Raw genomic sequence first — 12388 nt, 5'->3', positions numbered from 1 at the left:
GCCCCTTTAAGGATTTTATCCCTTATTTTGTGTTGTCTCCCCATGTTTTTCCCATCAGAATGCATCACTTCCCCACACTGAACTTCATTGGCCCCGTATTCGCCCACTCCACCAACTCTGTCCTTTAGAAATTCCACACTGTCCCCCTCACACTTCACAACAATTCCAAGTTTTGTGTCATCCACCAATTTTTAAATTCTCCCCTGCACACCAAGATCTAGATTATTATATATCAGGGAAAGGTTAAATACCAACACCTGGGGAACAGCAGTTCAAACCTTCCTCTTGCCCAAAAAATATCCATTAACCATTACTCTCTGCCCCGTTATTCAGCCAATGTTGGACCCAAGTTGCTGCTGTTCCTTTTATTCCGTGACCTATAACCTTTCTCACAAGTCTGTTGTGTGGCACTATATCGAATGCCTTCTGAAAGTCCATGTACACCACATCAACAGCATTCCCCTCATCCACCCTCCGCGACTCCAGCCAAGCTAGTTAAACATGATGTCTCCTTTCGAAAGGGGCTGTCTCTTCAAAGACAGAAGCAGACAGAAAGAGAGAGACAGAGGCACATGAAGATAGGGACAGAGGGCGAGAGATGGATGGAGGGAGAGAGAGGCAGACAGAGAATGGGGAGGAGAGGGAGAAAGAGAGAGACAGAGAAGTATAGAGACTGTCAGACTCCCTCCCTCTGTCTCCAAACTGTGACACTCCCTCCCTCCCTCAATCCCCAAACTGTGACACTCCCTCCCTCCCTCAGTCCCCAAACTGTGACACTCCCTCCCTCCCTCAGTCCCCAAACTGTGACACTCCCTCCCTCCCTCAGTCCCCAAACTGTGACACTCCCTCCCTCCCTCAGTCCCCAAACTGTGACACTCCCTCCCTCAGTCCCCAAACTGTGACACTCCCTCCCTCCCTCAGTCCCCAAACTGTGACACTCCCTCCCTCCCTCAGTCCCCAAACTGTGACACTCCCTCCCTCAGTCTCCCCTCTGTCCCGCTGCGAGAGGCCAGTTGTTATGGTGACCGATGGGTGCAGTTGTAAAATGGCCGCTACTGCAGACAAAACGAGACGCAATTGGTCCTTGCAAATCACAGTATTTAATCGGAATCTCTTTGCAACCACATGGACAACAATATTGCTAACAGTCAAACTAATCCCAGACAAAATTAATTCATGAGACAATGATTGGTAGTTTATTTTTTGCTGAGCGTTCTTTCGTCACTAGATTTGGCCTAGAAAGTGATGCATCCTGACTGGGTTAATGTGAATGGGTGTACAATGAGAGTGCGGCACTCCCTCAGCACTGACCCTCTGACAGTGCGGCACTCCCTCAGTACTGACCCTCTGACAGTGCGGCACTCCCTCAGCACTGACCCTCTGACAGTGCGGCACTCCCTCAGTACTGACCCTCTGACAGTGCGGCACTCCCTCGGTACTGACCCTCTGACAGTGCGGCACTCCCTCAGTACTGACCCTCTGACAGTGCGGCACTCCCTCAGTACTGACCCTCTGACAGTGCGGCACTCCCTCAGTACTGACCCTCTGACAGTGCGGCACTCCCTCAGGACTGGCACCGGGGGAGTGTGGGTCTGGATTATGGAGCTCATCTCTGGAGTCCTCACAATCCTCTTATTCAGTCGAGACACTTGATTGCTAACATCTTGGGCCAACCTAATGAATCATCCACAATATAAGGGATAGAGAGATTACAGACAAAGACATTAACGCAGATAGATGAAGGGAGGATAGAGAATACTTCATTAAAGGGAACCCCTGACTGAGAGGGAGAGAAACGGAGAGACACCATCATTGAACATGGTCTATGACCGAAAGAGAGGGAGAGAGACTCCCTCTTGAAGCAAGGATCCCCGACAGAAAGAGAGAGAGAGAGAGAGAGAGACTCCCTCTTTAACAGGGGTCTCTGACAGAGAGAGAGACTCCCTCTTTAACAGGGGTCCCTAATGGAGAGAGAGAGAGACTCCCTCTTTAACAGGGGTCTCTGAGAGAGAGAGAGAGAGAGAGAGACCCCCTCTTTAACAGGGGTCTCTGAGAGAGAGAGAGAGACTCCCTCTTTAACAGGGGTCTCTGAGAGAGAGAGAGAGAGAGAGAGAGACTCCCTCTTTAACAGGGGTCTCTGACAGAGAGAGAGAGAGACTCCCTCTTTAACAGGGGTCCCTGACACAGAGAGAGAGAGAGACTCCCTCTTTAACAGGGGTCTCTGAGAGAGAGAGAGAGAGAGACTCCCTCTTTAACAGGGGTCCCTGAGAGAGAGAGAGAGAGACTCCCTCTTTAACAGGGGTCCCTGACAGAGAGAGAGAGAGACTCCCTCTTTAACAGGGGTCCCTGACAGAGAGAGAGAGAGAGACTCCCTCTTTAACAGGGATCTTCTGTAGAGAGACACAGAGAGAGACTCTCTGTAAACACAACTCGCCCAGACCCCGAGACACACACGAAACACAAAGCCCTTAAAATAGGAAGATGGAGTGTGGGCAAGAGGGGAGAGGTACTGTTAGGTGAACCCAGAAGATGCCACAAGTCAAAGTCTGGTGTCTCGCTCTCTGTTCTGAGCGCACTGAGGCTCTCTCTGTCTGTCTCTCTCTCTATCTCTTTCTCTCCTTCCCTCTCTCTGTTCTCTCATTGACTCCCACTCTCTCCATCTCTCTCTCTCTTTCTCTCCTCCTCCTCCACCTGGACAAGACAACCTGTCCTGGTCCCCCCATGCCGACACTATAGTTAAGAAAGCCCACCAACGCCTCTACTTTCTCAGAAGACTAAGGAAATTTGGCATGTCAGCTACAACTCTCACCAACTTTTACAGATGCACCATAGAAAACATTCTTTCTGGTTGTATCACAGCTTGGTCTGGGCTCCTGCTCTGCCCAAGACCGCAAGGAACTACAAAGAGTCATGAATGTAGCCCAATCCATCACGCAAACCAACCTCCCATCCATTGACTCTGTCTACACTTCCCGCTGCCTCGGGGAAAAGCAGCCGGCATAATTAAGGACCCCACGCACCCCGGACATTCTCTCTTCCACCTTCTTCCGTCAGGAAAAAGATACAAAAGTCTGAGGTCACGTACCGACCGACTCAAGAACAGCTTCTTCCCTGCTGCTGTCAGACTTTTGAATGGACCTACTTTGCATTAAGTTGATCTTTCTCTACACCCTAGCTATGACTGTAACGCTACATTCTGCACCCTCTCCTTTCCATCTCTATGAACGGTATGCTTTGTCTGTATAGCGCGCAGGAAACAATACTTTTCACTGTATACTAATACACGTGACAATAATAAATCAAACTAAAATCTCTTGTCACCTCCCCCTCTCTCTCCCCCATCTCTCTTTCCGTCTCTCGATCTCTCTCCCCATTTCTCTTTGTCCCCCTCTCTCTCTCTCCATCTGTCTCTCTCTTTCTCTCTCTTTCTCTCTCCTTCCCTCCGTCTCTCTCTCTCTTTCTCTCTCTCTCTGTCTCCCTCTCTCTGTCTCTCTCTCCGTCTCTCTCGCTGTCTCTGTCTCTCTCTCTGTCTCTCTCGCTGTCTCTGTCTGTCTCTCTGTCTTTGTCTCTCTCTCTGTCTCTCTCGCTGTCTCTGTCTCTCTCTGTCTCTCTCTCTGTCTCTGTCTCTCTCTCTCTCTCTGTCTCTCTCTCTGTCTCTCTCTCTCTCTGTTTCTCTCTCTCTCTCTGTCTTTCTCTCCGTCTCTCTCTCTCTGTCTCTCTCTCTCTCTGTCTCTCTCTCCGTCTCTCTCTCTCTCTGTTTCTCTCTCTCTCTCTGTCTCTCTCTCTCCGTCTCTCTCTCTCTCTCTGTCTCTCTCTCTCTCTGTCTCTCTCTCTGTCTCTCTCTCTCTCTCTCTTTCTCTCTCTCTCTCTGTCTCTCTCTCTCCGTCTCTCTCTCTCTCTCTGTCTCTCTCTCTCTTTGTCTCTCTCTCTCCGTCTCTCTCTCTCTCTCTTTCTCTCTCTCTCAAGGTCAGGGCGTCTCTCTCCGTGTCCCTCACACCTCTGACTCGATGCTGGAGAAATGTGAAGAGCCTCTCCTCAGTGCCCGCTGGTAGTCCCCTGCCTCAGGGAGTCTCTGGTATCCTTGGCCTGGCTCGCGGGGGTGCGGACAGGGGGTTGGGGGTACGCGGCTGCCTCTACCCCGGGGGATCCGGGACCCCCGGCACAGGCAAACTGGCTCTCCCCCGCCCCCAGCCCCAGGCTGGCCTCCCCAGGGACTCCGCGCCCTCCGCCTGCCCTTCCTCCGTCCCCGCCTCCTCCGCTCCCGGGCGGGGTGGTGGTGGTGGGTGCAGAGGCAGGGGTAGATGGGCGGACCCAGGGGGGGTGGGGGAGGGGGGAGAGGCTGGTGCCAGGCGGCACGGCGGGAGGAGGAGGCGGGCGGAGGGGGTGGGTGACGCTGGTGATGGTGACGCTGGTGCCGGGTGCGCGGGGCTTCCAGTCGCTCGGCTGACCAGTAGTGAATAGGGCGTGTGCCCGCCATCCAGGGTGCGGGAGGGGGTACCCGCTGGCGGGAGGGGTAGGTGCTGCAGAAGCGGGCGGGGCAACGGCAGCGCGGCGTGCGGGGCAGGTGGGGGCAAGCCTCCCCCACCCCCTCCTCCTCCAGCTCCTCCTCCGTCTCTGACTCCTCCTCCTCCCCCTCCTCCTCGCCGGAATCTGTCTCGGACCCCCGCCACCACTCGGGGGCTGCCAGAGGCACGTAGAGGGCCTCCCGCCAGCCTGGGTGGCAGGGGCAGGGCGGGTCCCTCCGCCGCTCTACATGGTGGGGCATCACGGCTGCCAGGTATGAGGGCGGAGGCAGCTGGGGAGGGGGTGCCGAGGCTTCTTCCTCCTCCTCCTCCTCCTCCTCTTCCTCCTCCTCCTCGCCCTCCACCTCCACCTCTCCGGCCCCCTCCTCCACCTCCTCTTCCTCCTTGCCCTCACAGGGGCGCCCGACCAGCCCAGCTGGGTCGATGGGTCCATAATGACGGTGATAGGCCTCGTGCGGTGGGGGGGCGGCCAGGGGGGTTGTGGGGGGGGCCCGTCGGGCCGCGTTGGGGCTGCGAGCGTGACGCCATCGCTCGGCAGGGCTGGGACGCGTGGCAGCGCCGGGGGCCGCAGGGTTTCGGGGCAGGGGCCGGAGGCGGAGGCGGGATGTGGCGGACGAGGAGAGGGGACGGGGCCGGAAGGGGCGCTCGACGCCTGCCACGGGGTAAGCTCCCAACTCCTTGGCATCTTCTGCACGGCAGCAACTGTACATTCCCTGTTGGGAGAGCGGGGAAGGGGGCGGGAAGATTGTTGAGACAAGACAAAGAGAACATCGTCAGTCCACAATCTGAATCAGAACAAAAGCCCCCCCCAACTCCCCCCGTCAACCAGACATAGCCTCTCGTTGCTAGGGACAGTCCTCCCCATGGGGATTGACCTCTTGTCGCTAGGGACAGTCCTCCCCATGGGGATTGACCTCTCGTTGCTAGGGACAGTCCTCCCCATGGGGATTGACCTCTTGTTGCTAGGGACAGTCCTCCCCGTGGGGATTGACCTCTCGTTGCTAGGGACAGGCCTCCCCATGGGGATTGACCTCTTGTTGCTATGGACAGGCCTCCCCATGGGGATTGACCTCTTGTTGCTAGGGACAGTCCTCCCCATGGGGATTGACCTCTTGTTGCTAGGGACAGTCCTCCCCATGGGGATTGACCTCTCGTTGCTAGGGACAGCCCTCCCCATGGGGATTGACCTCTCGTTGCTAGGGACAGGCCTCCCCATGGGGATTGACCTCTTGTTGCTAGGGACAGTCCTCCCCATGGGGATTGACCTCTCGTTGCTAGGGACAGGCCTCCCCATAGGGATTGACCTCTCGTTGCTAGGGACAGCCCTCCCCATGGGGATTGACCTCTCGTTGCTAGGGACAGGCCTCCCCATGGGGATTGACCTCTCGTTGCTAGGGACAGGCCTCCCCATGGGGATTGACCTCTCGTTGCTAGGGACAGGCCTCCCCATGGGGATTGACCTCTCGTTGCAACGGACAGCCCTCCCCATGGGGATTGACCTCTCGTTGCTAAGGACAGGCCTCCCCATGGGGATTGACCTCTCGTTGCTAGGGACAGGCCTCCCCATGGGGATTGACCTCTCGTTGCTAGGGACAGGCCTCCCCATGGGGCCAGACCCCTATCAATGGGCTGCTCATCCCCATGTCTCCCCCCATTCACTCACCCTGCTGATGGCCAGGAGGAAGTCCAGCCTCCCCGAGTGACGCATACTGTGGCGGAGTTTCCAGTAGATGAGATGCTCGCTGGCGAACACCAGCAAGCTCAGCCCCATGGCAACCAGAAGCATGTAGAAGACCCCCGCCATGTTGTCGATGTCCAGCTTGCTGCTCATCACCTCAATTTTATCGTTGTGGCAAATGCCTGACAACCAAAGCCTCTCCAACATCTCGGTGTCCCCTGGGGAGAGAGAGAGAGGGGCAGTGTGAGACAGGGAGAGCCAGAGTCTCTCCAACTTCTCGATTTCCCCTGGGGAGAGAGAGAGAAAGAGAGAGAAAGAGACCGAGTGAGTGTGGGAGTGTGTGAGAGACAGAGAAAGAGAGAGAGAGAGACAGAGAGAAAGAGAGAGACAGAGAGAAAGAGGGAGAGACAGGGAGAAAGAGACAGAGAGAGACTGAGTGAGTATGGGTGAGAGAGAGAGACAGGGGGAGAGAGAGAGACAGAGAAAGAGAGAGACAAAGATAGAGAGAGAGAGAGAGACAGGGAGAAAGAGACAGAGACTGAGTGAGTATGGGTGAGAGGGAGAGAAAGAGACAGGGAGAGAGAGAAAGAGAGAGAGAGAGAAAGACGGGGAGAGAGAGGAAGAGACAGAGAGAGACTGAGTGAGGGAGAGAGATAGAAAGAGACAGAGAGAGATTGAGTGAGTGTGGGTGAGTGTGAGAAAGAAAGAGGCGGAGAGAGAGAGAGACGGGGAAAAGGGAGAAAGAGACAGAGAGAGACAGAGAGAGAGAGAGAACAAGACAGCCACTAGGCTGACATCAGTTGCTGGTAAAATGCTGGAATCTATTATTCAGAAAGTCTTAACAAGATGCTTAGAAAAACAGTCGAACCCTGGGCAGCACGGTAGCACAGTGGGTTAGCACTGCTGCCTCACTGCTCCAGGGACCCGGGTTCGATTCCCGGCTTGGGTCACTGTCTGTGCGGAGTCTGCACGTTCTCCCCGTCTCTGCGTGGGTTTCCTCCGGGTGGTCCGGTTTCCTCCCACAGTCCAAAGATGTGCGGGTTAGGTGGATCGGCCGTGCTAAATTGTCCCTTTGTGTCAGAGGAACTAGCTAGGGTAATTGCGTGGAGTTGTGGGGATCGGGCCTGGGTGGGATTGTGGTCGGTGCAGACTCGATGGGCCGAATGGCCTCCTTCTGCACTGTAGGGATTCTATGATTCTATAGCTCAACTGGAACAAACTAACATGGCTCTACCAAAGGGAAATCCTGTTTATCAGGATTATTAGAGTCTTTTGAGGATGTAACTTGTGGAGTAGATCGAGGGGAACCTGTAGATGTGGTGTACCTGGAATTTCAAAATGCATTTGATAAGGTGCCACACAAAAGGCTAATGGACAAAAGCGGGGGGGGGCTGTGGACTATCTTTGCATGGACAGAGGATTGGGTGACAGACAGGGAGCAGAAGGTGGGCATAAACGGGGTATTTTTGAGTTAGTAGCTGTGACTAATGGAGGGTCACAGGGATCGGCGCTGGGGCCCCAGCTATTTACAGTCGATATTCATAGCTCCGATGGGGGCGAGAGAGCAAGGTATCTAAGTTTGGTGACGATACTGAGCTGGGTGGGGAGGTAAGCTGTGTGGAGGACACAAAGAGGGAGGGACAGGTTAAGTGAGTGGGTAACAGTGGCAAGGTGGCACAGTGGTTGGCACTGCTGTCTCACAGTGCCAGGAGCCTGGGTTCGATTCCCGGCGACTGTCCGTGCATTGTCTGCACATTCTCCCCATGTCTGCGTGGGTTTCCTCTGGCAGACGTGCTGGTTAGGTTCAGTGGTCACGCTAAGTTCTCCCTCAGTGTACCCGAATAGGTGCCGGAGTTAGTGGCGACTAGGGGATTTTCACAGTAACTTCATTGCTGTGTTGATGTAAGCCTACTTGTGATACCAACAAATAGACTTGAAATCGTGATGCAGGGATGAGGAAACAAGGTTCAGATGGCTCGATTGAGGGTTACAAGTTAGCAAGGAATGAGCTGAAAAAGGGGCTTAGGAGAGCTAGGAGGGGACATGAGAAGTCCTTGACGGGTCGGATCAAGGAAAACCCCAAGGCTTTTTACTCTTATGTGAGGAATAAAAGAATGACCAGGTTGAGGTTAGGGCCGGTCAAGGACAGTAGTGGGAACTTGTGTATGGAGTCAGTAGAGATAGGCGAGGTGATGAATGAATACTTTTCTTCAGTGTTCACCAAGGAGAGGGGCCATGTTTTTGAGGAAGAGAAGGTGTTACAGGCTAATAGGCTGGAGGAAATAGATGTTTGGAGGGAGGATGTACTGGCAGTTTTGAATAAACTGAAGGTCGATAAGTCCCCTGGGCCTGATGAAATATATCCTAGGATTCTTTGGGAGGCAAGGGATGAGATTGCAGAGCCTTTGGCTTTGATCTTTGGGTCCTCGCTGTCCACGGGGATGGTCACAGTAAGAAGTTTAACAACACCAGGTTAAAGTCCAACAGGTTTATTTGGTAGCAAAAGCCACACAAGCTTTCGAAGCTCTAAGCCCCTTCTTCAGGTGAGTCTTAGAGCTTCGAAAGCTTGTGTGGCTTTTGCTACCAAATAAACCTGTTGGACTTTAACCTGGTGTTGTTAAACTTCTTACTGTGTTTACCCCAGTCCAACGCCGGCATCTCCACATCACGGGGATGGTGCCAGAGGACTGGAGAGTGGCGAATGTTGTTCCTCTGTTTAAGAAAGGGAATAGAAATGACCCTGGTAATTATAGACCGGTTAGTCTTCCTTCGGTGGTTGGTAAATTGATGGAAAAGGTCCTTAGGGATGGGATTTACGACCATTTAGAAAGATGCGGATTAATCCGGGATAGTCAGCACGGATTCGTGAAGGGCAAGTCGTGCCTCACAAATTTGATTGAATTTTTTGAGGAGGTAACTAAGTGTGTTGATGAAGGTAGGGCAGTTGATGTCATATACATGGATTTTAGTAAGGCGTTTGATAAAGTCCCCCACGGTCGGCTTATGATGAAAGTGAGGAGGTGTGGGATAGAGGGAAAGTTGGCCGATTGGATAGGTAACTGGCTGTCTGATCAAAGACAGAGGGTGGTGGTGGATGGAAAATTATCGGACTCGAGGCAGGTTGCTAGCGGAGTGCCACAGGGATCAGTGCTTGGTCCTCTGCTCTTTGTGATTTTTATTAATGACTTAGAGGAGGGGGCTGAAGGGTGGATCAGTAAATTTGCTGATGACACCAAGATTGGTGGAGTAGTGGATGAGGTGAAGGGCTGTTGTAGGCTGCAAAGAGACATAGATAGGATGCAAAGCTGGGCTGAAAAATGGCAAATGGAGTTTAACCCTGATAAATGTGAGGTGATTCATTTTGGTAGGACAAATTTAAATGTGGATTACAGGGTCAAAGGTAGGGTTCTGAAGACTGTGGAGGAACAGAGAGATCTTGGGGTCCATATCCACAGATCTCTAAAGGTTGCCACTCAAGTGGATAGAGCTGTGAAGAAGGCCTACAGTGTGTTAGCTTTTATTAACAGGGGGTTGGAGTTTAAGAGCCGTGGGGTTATGCTGCAACTGTACAGGACCTTGGTGAGACCACATTTGGAATATTGTGTGCAGTTCTGGTCACCTCACTATAAGAAGGATGTGGAAGCGCTGGAAAGAGTGCAGAGGAGATTTACCAGGATGCTGCCTGGTTTGGAGGGTAGGCCTTATGAGGAAAGGTTGAGGGAGCTAGGGCTGTTCTCTCTGGAGCGGAGGAGGCTGAGGGGAGACTTAATAGAGGTGTATAAAATGATGAAGGGGATAGATAGAGTGAACGTTCAAAGACTATTTCCTCAGGTCGATGGAGCTATTACAAGGGTATAGGGTTCTATAGGGTTCTATAACTATAGGGTTCATGGTGGGAGATACAGGAAGGATATCAGAGGTAGGTTCTTTACGCAGAGTGGTTGGGGTGTGGAATGGACTGCCTGCAGTGATAGTGGAGTCAGACACTTTAGAAACATTTAAGCGGTTATTGGATAGGCACATGGAGCACACCAGGATGGTAGGGAGTGGGATAACTTGATCTTGGTTTCAGATAAAGCTCGGCACAACATCGTGGGCCGAAGGGCCTGTTCTGTGCTGTACTGTTCTATGTTCTATGATGGACTGTAATGAGAGGGAAGTGTGAGGTTACTCACTTTGGGTCACAAGGATCGAAACACAGGATATGTTTTCAAAGGTGTGGAACCTGTGAGTGTCGAAGTTCAGAGAGATGGGCAGAGCAGTGGCAGATGGTATTTAACTCTGATCAGTGTGAGGGAGGCGCTTTGGAAGCAGGAACAAGACGAGGGAGTATTTAATGGATGGCTGGACACTGGGAAGCTCAGAGGAACAGAGGGATCTTGGGGTAATTATTGACAGATCCCTGAAGGTAACAGAGCAGGTGAATAGGATCGTTAATTGCATGAGACGCAAAAGCCCAGTCTGCAGGTACAACAGGTGATCAAGAAGGCAAATGGGATGTTGGCCTATATCGCGAGGGGGATAGAATATAAAAGCAGGGATGTCTTGATGCACCTGTACAGGGCATTGGTGAGGCCGCAGCTGGAATACTGTGTGCAGTATTGGTCCCCTTATATGAGGAAGGATATATTGGCATTGGAGGGAGTGCAGAGAAGGTTCACCAGGTTGATACCGGAGATGAGGGGTTTGGATTATGAGGAGAGGCTGAGGAGATTGGGTTTGTACTCGTTGGAGTTTCGAAGGATGAGGGGGGATCTTATGGAGACTTATAAGATAATGCGGGGGCTGGATAGGGTGGAGGCGGAGAGATTCTTTCCACTTGGTAAGGAAGTTAAAACTAGAGGACACAGTCTCAAAATAAAGGGGGGTCGGTTTAAGACAGAGTTGAGGAGGAACTTCTTCTCCCAGAGGGTGGTGAATCTCTGGAATTCTCTGCCCACTGAGGTGGTGGAGGCTACCTCGCTGAATATGTTTAAAGCGCGGATGGATGGATTCCTGATCGGTAAGGGAATTAAGGGTTATGGGGATCAGGCGGGTAAGTGGTACTGATCCATGTCAGATCAGCCATGATCTTATTGAATGGCGGGGCAGGCTCGAGGGGCTAGATGGCCTACTCCTGCTCCTATTTCTTATGTTCTTATGTTCTTATGTTAAGAAGGTAAATGGGACACTTGCTTTTACCAGTCATGGTATAGAGTATATGAACAAGGAGGTAATGTTGGAGCTGTACAGAGCGTTGGTTAGGCCACAGCTGCAGTACTGTGCGCAGTTCTGGTCACCTCACTATAGGGAGGATGTGATTGTACTAGAGGAGGTACAGAGGAGATCCACCAGGATGCTGCCTGGGACGGAGCATTAGAGCTGTAAGGAGATAGGCTGGGATTGTTTTCTCTGGAGCAGAGAAGGCTGAGGGGGGACATGATTGAGGTGTATACGATTAGGAGGGGTATGGACCGGGTGAGCAGGGAGCTGCTGTTCCCCTGGGTTGAGGGGTCAGTCACGAGGGGGCAGAGTTTTCGGGTGAGGGGCAGGAGATTCAGAGGGGATTTGAGAATAAACCTTTTCACTCAGAGGGTGGTGGGGATCTGGAATGCGCTGCCTGGGAGGGTATTGGAGGCTGGAAACCTCACAACCTTTACAAAATATTTGGATAAGCTCTTGAAATATCAAAATATTCAAGGATACGGGACAAGTGCAGGAAAATGGGATTAGCGCGCCCTTTGGTTGTAGTTATTGTCAGTACAGATTCGATGGGCCGAAGGGCCTTTTCTGTGCTGTACGACGATATGACCTGAATGTGAAGGGGAGCGGAGAGTTAGCGTGTGGGTGCAGCATGCGATTAGGAAGCTGAATGGTACAAAGGGAATTGGAGGAAGCAACGAGGAAACAGGGTTTTGACAAAACCACCTCTGGGACAGTGTGAGCAAGGAGAGAGTGACATCAGCGGGATCAGCGAAGGCCTCACTCCATAGGTCCCTGAGATGAGGGGGTTGTCCCATCAGGACAGGCTCAGTAAACTGGATCGATATTCACTGGAGTTGAGAAAAATGAGCCACGATGTCGCTGAAAAGCAGCAAGTTGTGAAGGGGTGGATACTGGGAGATTGGATCTGGGGAACCGAGAACACGGGGGGGGAGGTGGGGGTGCACAGTCTCAGGATGAGGGGGCCAATCAGACAGGACTGAGA

The 12388-nt window shown here is 52.6% G+C and overlaps 1 protein-coding gene across 1 annotated transcript in view; it reads right to left on the bottom strand.

Annotated features, from left to right (window-relative positions):
- Positions 1-4894: 4894 nt before the first annotated feature.
- LOC144488205 (glutamate receptor ionotropic, NMDA 2D-like) overlaps positions 4895-12388 on the bottom strand; it is a gene marked incomplete at both ends in the record, with an annotated part of 47338 nt that continues 39844 nt past the window's right edge. Inside the window, 2 exons of the mRNA XM_078206233.1 lie at positions 4895-5236; positions 6187-6419. Coding sequence (XP_078062359.1) covers positions 4895-5236; positions 6187-6419 — 575 coding nt within the window. The remainder of the gene's footprint in view (positions 5237-6186; positions 6420-12388) is intronic.

Source organism: Mustelus asterias, unplaced genomic scaffold, assembly GCF_964213995.1.
Source record: "Mustelus asterias unplaced genomic scaffold, sMusAst1.hap1.1 HAP1_SCAFFOLD_1372, whole genome shotgun sequence".
NCBI lineage: Eukaryota > Metazoa > Chordata > Chondrichthyes > Carcharhiniformes > Triakidae > Mustelus > Mustelus asterias.
Note: the sequence above shows the minus strand (reverse complement) of the source record. Positions and strands in the feature narration are given on the sequence as shown.